The sequence below is a fragment of the Heliconius melpomene genome, chromosome 6 (genome assembly GCF_056956725.1).
Source record: "Heliconius melpomene rosina isolate 202511_hmr_F chromosome 6, ASM5695672v1, whole genome shotgun sequence".
In the NCBI taxonomy this organism is placed as follows: Eukaryota; Metazoa; Arthropoda; class Insecta; order Lepidoptera; family Nymphalidae; genus Heliconius; species Heliconius melpomene.
In genome coordinates, this window is record NC_140394.1 from 12,720,386 (window position 1) to 12,739,677 (window position 19,292).

At 29.2% G+C, this 19,292-nt stretch overlaps 4 protein-coding genes across 5 annotated transcripts in view; 1 reads left to right on the forward strand and 3 right to left on the reverse strand.

Annotated features, from left to right (window-relative positions):
- Window positions 1-1,217: 1,217 nt before the first annotated feature.
- On the reverse strand, window positions 1,218-10,731 carry LOC146538603 (protein MEMO1). The gene is made up of 9 exons (XM_085187454.1): window positions 10,563-10,731; window positions 7,607-7,688; window positions 7,239-7,307; window positions 6,602-6,714; window positions 6,015-6,126; window positions 5,713-5,778; window positions 5,348-5,501; window positions 4,810-4,914; window positions 1,218-4,439 (listed from the first exon to the last, which is right to left on the reverse strand). Exons 1-9 carry the CDS (start codon window positions 10,609-10,611, stop codon window positions 4,302-4,304), a joined length of 888 nt encoding a protein of 295 aa, XP_085043580.1. The 5' UTR covers window positions 10,612-10,731; the 3' UTR covers window positions 1,218-4,301.
- On the reverse strand, window positions 8,245-9,840 carry LOC146538604 (uncharacterized). The gene is made up of 2 exons (XM_085187456.1): window positions 9,187-9,840; window positions 8,245-8,800 (listed from the first exon to the last, which is right to left on the reverse strand). The coding sequence occupies exons 1-2, from the start codon at window positions 9,606-9,608 to the stop codon at window positions 8,386-8,388; spliced, it is 837 nt and encodes a 278-aa protein (XP_085043582.1). The 5' UTR covers window positions 9,609-9,840; the 3' UTR covers window positions 8,245-8,385.
- FeCH (ferrochelatase, mitochondrial) lies at window positions 10,140-19,220 on the forward strand. 2 transcript variants are annotated; one of them, XM_085187453.1, is made up of 10 exons: window positions 10,140-10,158; window positions 11,807-11,928; window positions 12,055-12,220; window positions 12,388-12,505; window positions 12,703-12,804; window positions 13,270-13,432; window positions 13,732-13,887; window positions 14,489-14,605; window positions 15,351-15,478; window positions 15,832-19,220. In XM_085187453.1, the coding sequence occupies exons 1-10, from the start codon at window positions 10,155-10,157 to the stop codon at window positions 15,902-15,904; spliced, it is 1,149 nt and encodes a 382-aa protein (XP_085043579.1). In that variant the 5' UTR covers window positions 10,140-10,154; the 3' UTR covers window positions 15,905-19,220. The 2 variants fall into 2 exon arrangements, with proteins under 2 accessions (XP_085043579.1, XP_085043578.1); XM_085187452.1 differs by lacking the exon at window positions 10,140-10,158 and adding an exon at window positions 11,154-11,339.
- The window catches only part of PAPLA1 (Phosphatidic Acid Phospholipase A1), a 60,899-nt gene continuing 58,779 nt past the window's right edge, over window positions 17,173-19,292 (reverse strand). Inside the window, exons 19-20 of the mRNA XM_085187447.1 lie at window positions 19,030-19,054; window positions 17,173-18,855 (exon numbers count right to left, since the gene is read on the reverse strand). Of these exons, the coding sequence (XP_085043573.1) occupies window positions 18,824-18,855; window positions 19,030-19,054 (57 nt within the window). The 3' untranslated portion in view covers window positions 17,173-18,823. The remainder of the gene's footprint in view (window positions 18,856-19,029; window positions 19,055-19,292) is intronic.

Genomic DNA, 19,292 nt, shown 5'->3' on the forward strand with positions numbered 1-19,292 from the left:
GTTTGAAATTACTGATTTTCTTAATTTTCTCATATTTTTACTGTGATTATTTAGACTATTTTCAGTTATTATTTGCGGTTCATATTTAGTAATATAAGGACCATCGATGTCAACTTTGTACCAAGACTTATATTTTTCTTTTGACGGTAATTTCTTTGTTTTATCTTCCATTTAATAATATTGTATGTCACTTTTATATTTACATGGAAAATACTTCATTTTATTGTGCTTGACATGTCTGCCGATAATTTTTTAAATTATTAGAAGAATTGTCAGAATGACATTGTTAAGAAGATGTTATAAATATAGACTATATAAGTATAACATATAGTTTAAAAATGAAAAGATTAAATTAGAAATATACTTTAGTATATCTTCTATATTGTTTAGATATAGGCCATATAATATACTTATAAATGCTAATATTTTGTAATGAAATATACTTAAATAGTGAAAATATTAACAACTTACTTATATCGAGGGCGGCGTTTGTAACTTCGATTACCACTCAGGGGAATGAATCATTTTCTTGTTTCATTTCCTAGCTCTGGTAACAACACGCAATGTTTCGACAATTGGATTTCAGCAATAACATAAGTAATACATATTATAGAATAGTCTTTACAAAAAATAAATGAATTATTAATAACAAAATAGCGTATTTTCCTGTCCATGTCAGTAAATTGTTTTAAATATGCATATTTAATTGAAACCTCTATTTACTTATTAATTGATTAAGGAAAATCTTCTTAGTTACTTAAAGGATTTTCCTTAATCTTATACAAAAACGATATTATACATGACTTCGAACAGTTCATTAGAAATAAATAATAATATCTCTATCACATATTCATCACATTAGGTATATTTTTCGCATATAGCAGGGTAGGCATAGGGAACCTAGTTTAGAAATTCCATTCCCTACTTTTCGCCCAATTTCCAAAACATTACGTATTCAGTGGCCTAACTCAACGCTGCGTTTTGTACTGTCTGGTGTATATATTGATGTACAGGTACCTAATATATACATATATCATCAGGCTTTCGGCGCTCACTACGAGGTATACGCCTCCTTAGGAAGCCGTGACATAAGGTGCTGCGCTTTCCGCATTCTTTTGTGACATGAACAAAATACATAATACATTCCTTAAATGAGTTAGATATTATGTAAGGATGATGTTTTAAAAATTTTAGGAGATAAAAATAAAAAAAACACATAGTAACTTAAACTTTATTTAATTCTTACGAAATAAATGCTAAACTTGAGACCGAATTTTGAGAATTTATTCCTTTATTGTGACAAAAGAAAAATTATATAAATTATATACTTCATTACTTCGAGTCTGCCATGTTAAAAAAAAAGTATGAGAATCTCAGTACGGTCAACAAGTCGTGGCCGCCCTGAAGATGGCTGGAGGGATGGATTATTAATTACCTACTTTACAGTTTTCTTCCTGAGCGCGAGTAAACCTATAATCAACTACTCTTCGAGCTTACTGTAAGAGGTCCCTTGGTCCATGCACATTAACGCCTCGGCCAAATATGAAAAATTAGAATAAATCGGCTGAAGATGGGGAACCGAGTGTCTTAGCACTGGGTTTCTTTTGCCACAATCAAGAAAAAACATTTTTTCCGAAATATTGAGTTTCTTTTAAAGCGTATACATTTTACAACTAAGTGACAACCTTTTAATAATATATATCTAACCTAATAAAAAATTCCATAGTGCAAAACGGCATCTCAAGATCATTCACAAGATCGATCTCAGAGTTGAGAGTAGAAAATGGAGTGTAGGGGAGCAATGATAGAGGAAAGCTACGCGGCCACGGCTAGTTAGTAAAATCGCAAATCTTTCGCATTTAATACGTACATAATACGTTCTGTTACGACAATCCGTGATCAATGAATACTATGAATACAAATAATTTTTAAAGTAAAATATGTGTTTCTAGTATAGTAAAACTGTGACATCATCCACGGGTCCAAATGGAAATAACCATTCGTTATATATGTCAAATATAACGTAGTGACACGTCACATTCTAAGAGCGGAGAGTGAGAGGAGCTCTGATCGCAGGTACAGTACACAATTGAAAAAAATAACCTGATGTACTATAGACTATAGTAGACCTTCCTTAATAAATAACACAAAAAAAAATGCACTAGTAGTTCCTCAGAATAGCTGCCTCAAACAAACTCCTTCAGCTTTATAATATTAGTTGAGATACCAGTTTGGCACTAAAAATTCATATAACTCTATACATTTATGACATTTGCCTTAACATGAAGAAAATATAATGCATTATAAGCTATATAGAACCAAACGTATAGAGGATATTAGTCGCCGTCGTGACACGGTGGCATAAGGGCCGTAACTGTAAATGCGAAGGTTTTGGGTTGAGGAAAACAAATAATTAATATTTTTGTTTCCTCGCTCTGGTAAAGAGGGAAACCGCGGCTCGAGTTTCGCCACTCAACATGCATAGCCTGCAAAATTTGAAAAGTGGGAAAATGAAGTGTCTTAATGGAAACGGGCTGTCTTAACACTGGGTTCCCAGGTTCTAACTGCCTATTCTAGTATTTTCGGAATACAACGTGACAATAAAAAAGGGTAAACGTCATGAGACAAAAAATAACATTTTTCAAGATCAATTTTACACAGATTATTATTATGTTTCAATACAAATAAAGTATAGCGCTTTATTATAATAAAAAAAAACATTTCGATAGTAATTTTACCAATACATTAAAATAAAAATAAAATACTAAAGTGTTTCTTTACATGCACCAGAGCCGACAAATAAACATAATTTAAATATAATCATCCGCCCGTGCGGGAATCGAACCAACTATCGCGTTTACAGCCACTACGACATGACAGCTTTAATATTCTTCTTTCTTTATCGCTTTATTATTTATTTATACTGATTAATATGAAAGTATTTTTATTTAGTTATACACACTAATATATTTTTGTTATTAAAATTTTATAGTTAAATAAGCTGATATATTATGTACTCGTAATTAGAAAAGTCATTCACTATTTAGAAAATATAAAATTTCTTGCTATATAATCTTGATAAAAAATATTCTGTTTGTAATAATTAGAAATTTAAGTTTCGAGACAATTTTTTTTATATAGTATAAGAAGAAAGACAAAACATCTTATTAATAATACATTTTTTTTCAATACATCCGTAAAAGGATGTAATTTAATCCGTAATTGTATGTAAAATAAAATTATTTATATTTTCCAGATAGAGAATAATATTTATTAAAAAGTATTGGTGAAATTTGTATGTATCAGTCAGAATTTTATGAGAAAATAAAAAAAACATATTGCACATAAGACATTGCCACATACAAACATAAGTAAACATTTTTATTATCTGTATTAGTTTAATAAACATTTTAATAAACAGCATCGTGCTTTTTTTAGCATTTTCAACTTATACAGATAAAGAAAAAACAATTAATAATATTGTTAATATTGTATTACTTTAATATTGTTACAAATATTAACAAAATTGCAAAAAATAATCATATTATTATGATATTAATTTTTTGTATTAAAAAAAGACGAAGTGGCTATAATAATGGTAACACCGATATTTGAATAGATGCAAAAGTGATATTGTATCTATAGATTACCTATTTAAAAAAGGTAGATTATTAGTGCTCTTAACTTTTTTGTTTAAATACAAAATACATTCTAATTCAAATAGAAATGAAAAATAACAACTACATAAATAAAAAATTACGAACTGTACTGTCGACAAAAACATAATAAAAAATGGGTACTTACAGGGACGGTTTTTTACTCAATTGCTAAAATAGGTAAAAGGAGGAGCAGGACTTACCGTTTATGAACAACAACATATTATGTTACTAATATTGAACAATAAAAGGTTAAATTAGGAAACCAATTGCGCTCAGATTTTCCATACTCTCAAACATTTTTAAGTACAGTCAATAAAAGATTTTTTTTTAAATTAATGTTTAATTGTAGAAAAAAATATATGATTATACGATTTTTCCTAATTTTATGACTTTTTTTTCTAGCATTAAACATGAATCAAAAAGAAAAACTTTTTGTCGACAAAAAATGTTAAGAAATGAAATAAAATTAAACAATTTACAATTTAAAGAAAATTCAAAATTTCCAATTGTACAGTAAACATAAAAATTGAAAAAATAATTTCTACGTAGTGCCGCCAAAAATCTATGATAAAACGTAATATTTACTAAACTTTGATGGAAGAAAAAACAATATAGTTATAATTTAGTTGGGGACGGTACGTTCTACTCCATTACAAGAGAAGCGCTGGCGTATGAGACTGAGGAATCTCTCATAGACATACACTGTGAAGATTGGGCGTATTTTAGGAATTTCAGCGACATTCGAGGCGCGTTTGATGCGTTTTGTAGTTTCGCAATGGCCTGGAAAGAATAATACAATATTTATTAAATAAGTTACAGAAATTAACTTTAAACTAAAGTTGACTCTTATAAACACATAGAGAAAGAGATTGTCTCGTCTTTCAATCTAAAAGTATAATCTGTAAGTCATATTAAGATAAATAGTATTGAATAAAAAGCAAAAGTTCACCAGAGACCATACTGTGTGACACATTTATTAATGGCTTAGTGGCTTTGTGAGAGATCTCTGTAGAAAGAGAAAACCTATCGTCGAGACAAGTTGTTTGTGTGCAAAAATGAACGCCGCGTTTTGCATAATCAGACTGGAAAATTGATATCAGTGTATTCAAATGCCAATTTAGTCAAGGTGATATAAAGAAAGTTACATTACCTGTAAAAGTACACCGATAGGGTGTCTCCCGCAAATAGTGTTGCTATATTTATTTAAATAATCAGTGAAAGCGCGAGGCTCCATTTTTTCTACTATGTCCATGCCCTGAATAAAAATAATTATCATAGTCAACTACCATGCTAAAAAAATCATCAAATGCTGAAAATGTACCATAGGCCCATCCCATCAAGGTTCTATGGTGATTTCTCACAAATAATATATTTCTTTATTTAACGTTTAATATTTCGTAAGTGTATCTGTATAAAGCTCAATGTCAAAATGGTTTACATAACATACTTAGAAATTTACTTTTCAATTCACTATACAAAGAAAACAGACAGGTATTACAAGTTTAACGGCACTATAGGCACCCAATCAGATGAACCGATTTCGATTTAGTTTTATTTAATTAAAAAATGACTTAATCGAGGGTCCCTAACCACCATCCAAGAAAATATATTCAGCCTTATAAAGATTATCAGCTCTTTTCCATATTTTTTACTTTTTGGCGCTATTATTGTAATCAATAATAACTAACCAAACGGTCCAACCACTCAATACTCTGGTATATGTCGCCGCGCGCCTCGTCCCGCCACGTATATCTGAACCGGCGACCCCAGTGGCAGAAATCGCATGAGATCACTATTAAATTCTGCGGGTCCGCTAGGTAGGGCGCTAGGATTGCTCCGTATCTGGGGAAATAATATATAAATTATTGTAAATAATTTAAATATGGCTAATAAAATTTCTAATATTTTTTATTAATATAATTCGATTTTTCAAAAAAAAAATCATTAAGAGATTTACATTTCATGTTATACATATTTTAATTTCAAATTACATTCACAATGACAGTGTCTACAAGTGTACAAAATTTTAAAAAATTAACTAAATAACACTCACTTCGCTTCCTTCTCAGGTGTAAGAGATCCAACTAATATCGGTATAATCGTAAAACCACTTTTGTACCTGTAATGTAAATAGAAAATCAATTTAGTACTGAATTTCTGCCATAATAAACAAAATGTTTTTCGTGATATATTTAATCGATTAAATGGTGTAATAATTTTTTTTTTTTCAGAGGGAACCTAAGAACTAAACACGTCTGTCACGTCACTTTCCACCGAATTTAGAATGCAACTACATTGTCTAAAATAGCAAAAGAGGACATTTTTTTTATCAATTTACTTATATAAAAAACTCACTCTTCCATAACCTTCGCTATATATGGTAAATGCATTTCAATGGAGTGCTCGTCTTCGTCCGTTTGTACGTCCATCCAGTCGAATTGTTTTGTCGCTTCTAATTCCGCGTAGACTGAAAAATAATCATAACGAGCAAAGGTATTAAAGGATTTGATTCAAGATGGCTCTTTATTTTTATCGTTTGCTAATTAATATTAGATTAAGACATATTGCATATTGAATGACAGAATCTAGCACCGCGTTATGTTAGCAAAAAAGACAAAAGAATAGGGTTATATCTAAATCAATTCTCAATCCAAAAATAACGCCTTTAACATTAAATTATAAGCATAATTTTTAATTATAAATAGTTTCCAATTGTAAAAGTGCTTGCACAAGAATTGACATTACCATCACCGTAGATAGTGGATTCAAACCAACACCAGCAAAGTTTTATTAAAAACATATTTACATATCTGTATTGAAATGTACGGCAACCTACGGCGTTAAGTTCCGCTACTCACCACAATGTCAAAAATGTAAAGTAGCGTTTATATAAAAATGCATATTATAATTAAACGTAAATAAAACATGGTGTATACACATACTTTGCTTATCAATAGTAAGATCGTAGAGTGGCGTGTGATATTTATCAAGGGTCGATAACGCGCAGCCACCCAATCCCACGTGGTGGGACGGGCCCAGGATGAAAATACGTTTTCTGAAAAAGAAGAAATAGTATTGCCATAGAACATTTTTCAAAAATATTGTAAAAAATGAATTCATAATTTTAGCTTCTATCGAAACGAGTTGAAAGACTCAATGGGAAAATGTAACTAAATATATATTTTGTTTAATATTTTAGTTTGTGATATTTGACAATATCATTGTTATATTCGTACTTTAGGCTATCTATCAAGCTTAAGTAAGTGTTACGAAGCGACTTCCATGGTTTAAGCTCGTGTCTATTCTCCAGAAACGAGCTTTAACCCAAGCCCAAGATTGTCCATTGGGAAGATTTTTTGTGTTGCAACTTGAAAAAATACTGTAATATAACAAAAAAAAACAACGTTGACGTCATTTTCTCTTTATTTTAAAGTACTTCTTACGTGTAATAATTATAGCCTTTCCTGATAAATAGACAATCTAATACAAAAATACTTTTCCAATCCTAACCAGTCCCGAGATTAGCTAAACAGCCTTATGATTATAGTATAGATAGATAAAAAATATAATAATACTTACACCACAACCGGGCTCACTTGTCTATAAGCGTAGGCTGCGCACGCGCCGCAATAGGAGTAACCGGCGTGCCTGAAATTAAAAAGTTCATATTTTATCACGCTGTACCCCTCGTTACGCTGTATCCTACATTTACAGCAATTTAGGTAGTCTGAACTTATTGTTGAGGCACTCCGTTCTACACTACCTCCAGTACCGCACATAGCAAAGGTAGTCTGAGAGAACCTAGAGTTAAGACACACCATTTACATTAGGACACTTTCGTTCCCCAGTATTGTCGTATTTGGGAGGTATTGCGTGTGGAGTGGCGGAATACAACACAGCACTATGAATGTTATTAAATAAACACATAACATGATAAGGAAACTCACGGTGCAATAATAGCTCTAGCCGGTCCGTGTGTGAGGTCCGCCTTCGACAGCCAAAGGTCCAACTGCCTTGACAACTCAGAACCTATCATTAACATTGTTTTAATTTAAAAGAATGGATTATGATTATAGTCTATGTATTTGTTTTGTACATACATGTATGTATATCTATAACTGTATCTCTATATATGTGTATGTTTCTTTGTTTATGTGTATATTTGATATAATAAATAACAAAAATATGTTTATGCAAAGTTATCCGCCAACAATGTTCTCTTACTATTAGTTTTAATAAATAAAAGCCTTTGCTCTGTACTAAAATTACAAATTTTACCAAATGTATTATCTTTGCGCAATAAAGTGTTTTATAATTTGATTTGAAGATTGATTTTGATTTGCTCTAACATAAGTTACTTAAAGTGGGCAAAACTACTCCACTACAGTATTGCTTACGAAAAATAATTTATCTATACAAAAAAAAGTTCATTTGGAGACAGTTATTTAATATTTACATATTAAATTTAATAATTTTAAAGACTTGTTTAGCATATGCAAGTCTATTTTTTAAAATAATTTTTATATTCATGAGAATTTTGTAATAGAGAGATATAGGTTTAAACATAAAAATATAAAAATAACCATTAAGCAACAAGAATGACTTTATTTATGACCTCTATTAAAACCTGCTTCCCTATACACAACACACAATTTATATAAAATACAATATTTTAACAACATCATCATCATCATTCATTTCAAAAAAGAAAATACACAAAGAAAGTTTATTCATCATCACTATCCTTTATCAAAGCTACTTTTTCCGAAACTTCCTTTAATAACTTCTCACTAAATTTAGGAAATTTTATTTCAAATTCCGATTTTAAACTTTCTAAATCAAACCTTTCTTTTTGTATATCATTTAAATTAACTTGTGAGTTTTCATATTCTTTAAATTTATTATCATCTAAGTTAGAATTTTTTTTTATTTGTTCAAAGCCTTCTATAGCCTCATTTACTGCGTCAAGTAATTGTCGATGACCAGATTCATTGTTGTAGCCAAAATCAACATTTATAGTTTCGAGCTTATCTAAGCAGCTTTCTTCTTTTATTTTTAGGTTATCTAATTGATTTTGTAGACCAGAGTCATCTATCATGTTATAAAATTTAGAACAATCCTCATTTTTCAGTTCTAACAATCTGAAAAATATAGAAAATTAAAGAAATTTGCAAATAAAACATTTAAAAGTGTTTAATTTTACATAACACAGTATAAATATTTAAAAAATATAAATAAGAGCAACAGAGGTAAGCAGCTTTTGTAGTTACCACACTGGCAATTAAATAGGGTAGGCACTTAAGCAATAAAACAATAATCATTATAATTTAAACTTTACATAAATTTACATTTTAAAGAATAAATTATAGTATAATTCATAATTCACTTACTTTAAAACTACAAACAGTGCATTAAACATGCAAGAAGTCAATTAAAATAAAAGAATGAAATGCCTCAATCTAATAAAAAGTATGGTAAAGTATAATAATGTAAGGTATAAAAAGTACTTAAAAAGAATAAAACATACCTCTTTTGTTCAACAACAAAACTAATATCCTTCAATCGTCTATTAGTTTTATCTAGCAAATCCATTGTTTTCTGGAACCTATTACCCAATTGTGCTATTTGAATGTCAATTTGAGTTTCTTCTCTCTCTATCTTCTCTTCTACAAGACAATCTTCTAACATAGCACGTAAAAACTTCCCATAGGCAATTTGTCGGCATTCCGCATCAAAATCAGGGACAGAATGATCAGACTTACTCACAGTTATATCATTATTACCAACAATGGTAGTGTTTTTGTTAACTTTGGTCCAAGCAGAATTTTTATCTTTGCTTGGTATTTTCTTACAAGTACTACTACTCGGCATATTAACAATTGACTGTCTTGAAGTTGTTTTGGCGCGTGTTGTTTTAGTTGGTGGTGCTAACATTTTATTTTTATCCATTTTTTTCTATAATTAATCTAATAAGAGTAATTTCTTTATGTTTTATTATGGTATTTCAAACGTGCCGTTAAGCACTAACCACTTCTTCAATGTTACTTTGTATGAAGAGCACACGAAAGGTAAAAAAGCAATAATGTTAACCAATAAACGAATAATTAAGTATAATATTATAAAGAAAAAATCGCAACGATAGCTTGATTAAATTTCCGTTGACAGTTTAAATTGGTGTCATGGCGACGGTTTCTGATTATGGGGTCTGACGTTTAAAAACATTTGTTTTTTTTAACAATATTTAAAAATTATTTGTTTTGAATATAAAATTAATAGATATATTAAATATACAAATAAAATAATAATCATAAGTAAAGCTAGTATACAAATAATGATGAATGATGAATGATGGCAAACTACAAAGAAATGTTATAATATCTGTTTCCGAACAAAATTATAAACGTCACATTAAATAATTATTAGAATTCTTTAATAGCACTGAAAAATCATAATTTTAATGCGGTATTACGTTATGACTTATGTATATTGTTAGAAATGTGTAAGTTATTTTTATACATATAGTAAAACAAATATAAATAATCATAACCTATATGAATGAATATAACTTATGAATTTTGATAAGTTAATCAAAGAAATTGAAATATGTTATTATAATAAAAAAACTTATATTAATAACATCAATTCATAATAATTCTTTGTCACATAGTATTGATATCAAGTAAATAATAATAAGCATAAATCCTTTGTTACAAATTGAACAAAAGCTTCCATTCAACTTTATTTTTAAAACCAAAAAGTGGTATTGACTTTAAATGTCAATAACCTTTTGACTTCACCAAATTCTCTTGTACTTATTTCTAACATAAGCTTTTCTAAAGAAAAATAACTTTAAATATATCATTCTATAAAGTTTATTAAGGAAAGCTTAAAAATAATTCTCACCATTTTCCGTGTACCAGCTACCAGCATGAGAAGCTTTACGGCAGGACATTTTATAAACAAAATATATGTGTTTAGATTAAAACACAGAATAAAATCACTTTCACAATCACCAAAATAACACTGACGTTGATGTATACAATATAGTAATATAGGATATAGATATAGATATTTTGTCTTTGTAGTTTTAGAATTTCACAGATTACATATGTAATGATATGCAAAATATTTTAATAATACTCGTATACCGTACAGTATTTTTATAATACCGTACGTTATTTTATTATATACGAAATCTTTTTTTAAGTTTTTTATTGTAAGAAAATTATGCTGAATTTAATTGATTTATTTCTTTTATTTTCACACAAGTTTCGTACTTACAATATGCAGGAAAACTAGTGAATAGTGAAGATCAAAGTAATAAATCACATACATATTTATATTACGAGAAATTTTATATTGCTTCATAAAAATATGAAGCAATATCAAAATTAAAGCTTTAGATTCCAAAATATAAAAATAAAAAAAAATAAAAAGCTGTACGTCAAAATGATAATGACATGACATTACATTAGCTAATCAGAGTTGGTAAATCTCTTTTCATGATATTTCTAAATTTATAAATTAAAATATTACAAAAGATTATCAAATTGTTTATCAGAATATTAAGTCAGTTTTTGTTTGGTGCTTATGTTAGTTAAAAAGGAAATTGGTATATTTATATAATAAGTTTTTCGTAACATTTCCATTGCAAAACTGTGAAAATGTTTTATTCTGCTTGTAAGTTAATAAATAAATATTTAAAAACTTGTTATTATATTTGAAACTCGTTGGTATGATATTTGAAAGGCTACTATATTTTATTATCATAGTTACTTTGTATGTATTTACATTTAATTAATATAGATATTATATAAAATTGTAACATTGTAATATATGTTTATAAATAATATTCTTTTTGGTAAATACTATCATGGTAAACGTTATCTAAATTTAAATTTTCATGTAAATTAATATTATGTTCTAATTAACAAAGGTCACTTGTAATTGGATATATTATTTTTTTAAATTTTTATTTGTTTATATACAACAGGCAGATAGCATCTACTGTTAAGACAATCCATTCATTTGGCGACATTACATATTAAATGGCAAAACCCACAACCGTTGTATTTATTATCAGATGCTGTGCCACAATGATCTGTTATCTATACTATATATATCATAAAAATATATTTAAATTACAGACAGACATAATTCAAAATTATTATCACAATGGATAAACATAAGATCAGTGAGTCAATCAGCAAATAAACCAAAAACAGCAATAGTAATGCTAAACATGGGAGGACCTAAGACAACAGATCAGGTATCACTTTTTATTTTCCTACTTCGAGACAAAGCAAATTTAGTATTTTACAAAACCCTTAGGTCCATATTTATACATAGCTCCTTTCTTCTATGTTATTTATGACTCTTAGAATGCCATCAACAGGTACCAGACTATCTCCTACGTATAATGACAGACCGCGATATGATACAACTGCCTGTACAAAGTAAACTAGGGCCGTGGATAGCCAACAGAAGGTCGGAGGAGGTGAAGAAGAAATACAAGGAGATTGGTGGTGGTTCACCTATTTATAAGTGGACTGATTTGCAAGGTACGATTGTGGATAAAGCCTTTGACATATTTTTTATATGTATGTACAATCATACATGTAAATATTACAAGTAAAATCAAATTCTACATAATTTTTTGGTAGTGTTATTATTCTTTTGAAGTGTTTTTTCAAACAACTTCAAGGTAAATAAAAAAATATCTTTTCAGGCAAACTTCTAACAGAAAAATTAGACAAATTGTTACCAGAATCCGCCCCGCATAAGCATTACATAGCATTTAGATATGTACCACCTTTCACTGATGAGGCATTCACACAGTTGGAAAGGTTAGTGCCAGTTCGATTTTGGATTGAGACTAAATAAGTAGCGGGTTTGAATTTTGGCGGAATTCAACAACGCATTCTGTCTCACAAGAGTTAGAGGAATTACAAAAAATCGACATGGTTCTGTTAAATAGATATTGAACAATCACGTTCACAAGCTATTGATGATCTCATTCTTTTTTTTTCTATTATTTTTGCAGAGATGGTGTAGAGAGAGCTATAATATTTTCTCAATATCCGCAGTACAGTTGCGCCACGACTGGGTCAAGCTTGAATGCTATAGCTGACTTTTATAAGAACAGGTGAGAAAAAATTATATACCTAGCGATCCTAATGCGGCTTCGCCTGCTGAAAATTATTATTCCATTATACTCACGCCCTGTTGTTTCCAGCGTGTTGGTGTAAACAACAGTTTGTGAGTTTGATACCGACTTATAGATATGAAATATATAATATTTTCATTTCTTCACTTTGGTGTTGAGTCAAAGCGTTGAGTTCCGTCACTCAACAATGCCCCAAGAAATCGACGGAAATTGGTTAGCAGAATGTCTTAACACTAGGCTCCCGCGTATGTGCCATAGCATGAAGCTGAATAAAAAATCTTCTATTATAGCCAAATTATACATAAATTGTTATAATACTGTAAAGTTTCATATAAATTCTGTCAGTAGGGTTTGGCTTAAAAGTGTAAGTAGATACAGCGTAAAGCTAAATATATAGTAATTATATTTAAAATATAACTTTATATTTAAAATTTTTGTTTCCAGATCTTTACCCAATATAAAATTTTCACTAATAGAAAGATGGGCGACCAACAAGCATTTAGCAAAAGTTTTTTCTGAAAGAATTAAAGAAAAATTGGCATTATTCGACGAAAAAATAAGAGATCAAGTACTTATTATGTTTACAGCGCACAGTTTACCTTTAAAGGTAAGATTATTTTAACTTCACATTGTATCCCGCACATAATAGGGTAGACAGAGGGAACTTAGTGTTAAAATACGCTGTTCCTAACCTTCCGTAGATTTTTTGAGACATTGTGAGTGGAGTCTTCTCTCTTCTTCTTAATTGCTTCATCTCTATGACCAATTATTATTATGTATCTGCTCTGGGAGACAAAGCTAATAAAAAGATAAGCCATGCTTCCAGGCCGTAGCCGCATTAGTATCCTCCATAATAGTGGAAATATATAAAAAGAAAAAAATATATACAAGTATCACAATTTCCAGGCAGTATCCCGCGGAGATACTTATCCCCACGAAGTTGCGGCGTCAGTATCCTCCACGATGGCGGAGCTATCCCTCCCTAACCCGCACAGGCTGGTGTGGCAGAGCAAAGTGGGTCCCTTGCCGTGGTTACAACCGTATACCGATGATGCTATCAAAGTAAGTTTTTTAAATTTATTTTTGTAGTTTCGCGCTGTATCTTGTACAGCAGGGTAGGTATAGGGAACCTGTTAGCTATAGACCGTTGAATGGATCAAGACATTGTGTGTGAGTGGCGGAGCTTAACGTTGCGCTTTGTTTCATTACTGTATAGCAAGGAAATGAAAATATGTGTGCAACGCAATCGTCTCAATTACATTCACGTTGAGATGTCACTGTGGCATTGGAGTGAATGAATGAATTTAAATAATTTTCATTCCTCCGCTATGGTGGTCCTTTGGTGGCGGTGTTGGGTTCCGCTATTTAATACGAAAGGAAGAATTTAGACACTCCGTTCTCCAAATTTCCGAGCCATTGCGTGTTGAGCGGTGGTTGAGTGGTCTTGGTACTGGAGTGAAGGAATTAAAATGTTAATAAAAATTAATTTATTCCATCGAGTTGGAATCGAGCCCACAACTGCCGGGTTACAGCCACGCGCTTGTGTCCCTGTGCCACTATGGCCTAAGTGTATAATAAATGTTATTAAAAAAATAATAATGGTAATCTTTCATATTCAATTCATTACACGCTATCTAAAACAGTATTATATTCTTTTTCTCAGGCCTACGCCAAACAAGGCTGTAAACATATGATCCTTGTACCGATAGCGTTCGTCAACGAGCACATTGAGACGTTACACGAACTGGACATCGAGTACTGCGACGAAGTCGCCAAGGAGGTCAGTTGTTGTTACTAGCTTGTGACGTCATAGAGTCGTACCATTTTACTACTCCTTTCATACATCCCTTCATTAATATATGGACCGTTTATTTTGAGAGTGGTGTAAGTCCATTTTCTTTTGTTCCGAAAAAATTAAAGGTTAGTATGTCGATGATTATGCAATTTCATTTACCGACCGATTTTAAGTTGTTCAAAACATGGGTTTTTTTTGAGAAATTAAACACGGAATAGTTATATATAAAAAAATTACATTAAATTAAGCATGAATTACGTGATAGTTCATTTTTCTCAAAAATGGACTTACACCACTTTCAAAATAAACGGTCCATATCACCGTCACCCATAATTCGTTATACGTAATGCAACATCCGTCATCTTTCATCTGTAACCAACCAATTGTCAACCGTCATCCTTTCTTTTATCTGTCAACTATCCCGTCATTCATATAATATCCATCCATAGGTTTCGTGAACCGTTATCCATCCATCCGATCCGTGATTCGTTATTCTTCTTGGTCATTTATTATCCAAACTTATCATGTTATCAGATTCACACTATATCCCGCACAAAGTAGGGTAGGCAGAGGGAACCTTGTTAAGACAATCCTTTCCCCACTTTCCGCCGAACTCTGGAGGCATTGCGTGTTGAGAGATGGAACTCAACGCCGTGCTTTCACCTCGACTCCAAAGGATCCTCTCTCCAAAATGGAATTTATAAATAATTCTTGTTTCACATTAAAACAGGCGGGTATAACTCAAATAGAGCGTGCCGCGGCCCCAAACGACCATCCCACGTTCATATCGGCGATGGCAGACGTGGTCACTAACCACATCACTGGCGGTCACACAGTATCACTACAATACTTGTCCAGGTTAGTGACGGTATGAAATGGTTTGAACTGATTTGTACCGGTTGTACTTGTTTGAACAACTTGTTTGTACCGGTTTGAACTGATTGTATTCGGTTTTTATTAATTATTGTTTGTTTAAGTGAGAGATATTTTGTTTTTGCTTAAATTTTTGTTTGTTTCTTTTTGCTTTATGTTTCATAATTTTTTTTATTTAACTTTTTGGTTTTTATTTTTTATTTTCATAATCGTATTTTTTTATTGTGCCATTGTATGTGAATTATTATTTACAAATATTTTTTTCATTAAGGTCCATTGAGTCCAAATATAAAATATTTTTTAAATTACATTTAGACTTTTTTTCATTTTTTTTTCAGGTGTCCTCACTGTGTCAGTCAAAGGTGTAAATCGTCTAAAGAGTTCTATAAAAAGTTATGTAATTTTGCTTAAAATATCAATATTAGTTTATATTTATTTTACATTCTTTGGCTATTTAATATTTTTATGAGAAGGTTGTGGGTTTGATTTCTATTCAAAATAGTTTTTTTTTTAATTTCACCTGTAATATGCGTGCTACAGCGTAAAGCCAAAAAATCGGACTTAAAAAAATATCTCTTGCAATATATCAAATTTTGCATGTATATTTCAGTTGTCAATATTTCTTATATTTAAGTATCTGTGGTGGCATGTTTTTTGTAATATTGTTAAGGCATTTAGCAAAGACTGTAATATAATGGTTATTTAAAAATTATTAATAAAAGTGTGTTCTTATTTTTATTTGAAACTATTTAAAAGAAGTCAAATTCCTAATAAGTGCCGAATTTATGTATCTAAAAGTCGCCAAAAGACATGTTTTGGAAAATTCACATGTTGTTGGTGTGGACATCGAGCCCATGTTAATTATACCAGAATTAGTATATTATCTCTATCTCTATATATCATATTTTTTTGCTGTACATTTAGTATTTTTGGCTGAAATGGATAAAGGGACACTTAAAAAGAATAGAAAGCAAAATATATTTTTCTAATTTCCTGTCCGTCTGTCTGTATGTATGGTCACGCTAAACTCTGAAAGTACTGAACCGATTTACTTGAATCTTTCACCAATTGCTTTTTTTAACTCTACTTAAAATCTAAAGTTTGTTTCATCAAATCGGTTAATTAAAAAAAAGTTATAGTCATTTGAATGAACTCAAGGCATGAGTTTGTCTGCAAATATATAGCAATCCATATCTATACTTAATACTTATAATAAATCTGTATTTTTAATTGACTTTCAAAACAAGTAGGGGGTTCTTAATTAAACATTTTCGATTCGATATTCGATTCATTTATTCGATTAATTATTTTGGATTCGTCGTTGTTTTTATGAATTGTTGAAATGTTATAAATTTAAGATTCATTTAATTTAACGGAGGTTAAGTTTCAAAATTTTGCAATTCCATAAATAACTAAACTCTTCCAAGGATATAAATAACTCATTCTTCTGAGAATCGAACCGGCAACCGCATTAGCAGTCAAATAAATGCAGTAAGACCGTATGGTCTATGATAGACCTACATGAAGCTCACAATATTAAAATTTCGTGGTAATTTATCTTAAACTTTTTTTAAGTGTATATTTTAAAAATATTTTTCCTTATATTTTACAATAAATATAACGATATGCTTTATAATATTAATATTGAACGGAACAGAAGTTCAAAATAAAACAAAATATAGTAAAATATAAATTTTTAATTAACTTTGTCGAATGTTAGTAAATAACCAAAAGGAAGATACAAAATAAAACTATTTTTAATAGCTCTATACATACTCTATATATATATTTTCATACAAATTGGGCAGAAAAAATTGTAAAATGGAGAAAAAATAACTTTTTTAATACAATTATTAATTATAATAATAGTCCTTTAATAATTTCTATAAACTATAACTGATACAACCAAGTTTTTTTATTTTATCAAATTATCTTTTAAATTGACATTTCATGTTATGTATTTGACATCTGTATTTTTTTATCTAATTAATTAACAAAGAATAATATTTATCAGCCTAAAACAAAATAATAAAATAATCAAAAATTACCACCAAACGTCAATTTAAAAGTAATAAAAAAAGACATTAAATGCCATTTATTCCAAAAAATATAATAATATATCCACAATATACTTAATTTTTGTTAAACGAAAAATGATGTTAAATATTTTGTATATGTTGTATCCAAGAATAGGAATGCAAGTTTGTTGAAACAACTATAAATATATGTTAATTTATTATTATTTTTTAATGGTTATAATTAAATACATAGATAATTTGAAACAAAAAAGAAAAAAAAAGATTTCTTTTACATTTCGAAAAGTCAAAATTGGTGAAACGTTTATATTACAAAAGAGTAGTTTAGATACAGCGTGGAGCTGTGTAAAGAGTACTGCCGACGTAAACACTCGTATGCCTTTGTAAAAAGGAATTAAAGTGTATTAAACTTTGTTAATAATTCTATAAAAATAGGAAACACTGTAAAAGGAGGTCGATTCTGTACATTGAATTCAAACAAAAAAAATCTTGAACAAAAAATATGCTTTTTGTAATGTGTGTAACATTTAAATTACATTATTTTTCTTTATCCTTTTTTTCTATATCCAAAATATATAGACTACTAAAATAGATTAATTTATTTTCTAGTTAAATTTCTATTTTTTTTTTAAAAGCACATAATTTTGTGGACACGAGTGTTTACTTCGGACCATTTATACAGAAGAGTTATATAATATACATATATCATAAACATTTTTTTTGTATAATTTATAAAATTGTATATTTTCATACTACAGTATATAAAGCCCCCCATTCTCTTGAGCCTAATTTAAAATAAAGTGTTACTTTTTTTAAATTATCATTTTGATACAGACAATGTGGAACCAAATAATAATTATTTACATTTTAGATAACAAATAACAACAATACGTAAGCACTTTTGAAGAATGATGGAACTACCTTTCTTTATTTATTTATTATGAGAAAATGAAAAATAATATTTAATTGTTCATTAGGAGATTGTCCGAATTTAAACCGTTGAATTTAAATTTTTATTTGGATTTGAACGTTATCAAACATTATCCATTATCACAATAATTATACACAAATACTATATATATATATATATAAATAAGAAAACAATGTAAAAAGTCATACAATCAGATATAACATATTTGATTTTTTCATAAATTAATAATAAAGAAAGGTAGTCATTATAATATTTATTTTATCTACACATATATTATAATATAAATATTATATTTAGTATTATATTAGTATTTAAATATTTTGGTCATTAATTTAATATTTTAGACTACAGCGTTAAAAATAGTCACGTACCGCCGCGGCTTGTTGAAGGACTTTCTGTGGAAAAGATTATATTATAATTTGTATTAATATGAGAAATATAATAATTCTCATATAGTATAATTTATAATTCACTCTCATATAAGCTATTCTCAAATAATAATTTATACAGATGTAGCTTTTTAAGTCAGAATGATTATACATCAAAAATAAAAAAATATATATATATACCTGAAGAAAGTGTGGCCGAGTCATCCTATAAAAAATAAAATAAATAACACATATTATAACGTTTTATCTGTAAGTATCGGATTTTGTATTATTGCTATTACATTTTGTTTAAATTTAAAATAGATTAAATCATGTGTAATAGACATCTGTATAGATTTTGAAAAAATAAAAAAAACAGAAACTTTTGCTTATTTTATGTTCATTTCATAAAAGAAATAAGTTTCGGTTTTCTTTTATATTTTTAAGATTAAGAGTAGTATAGT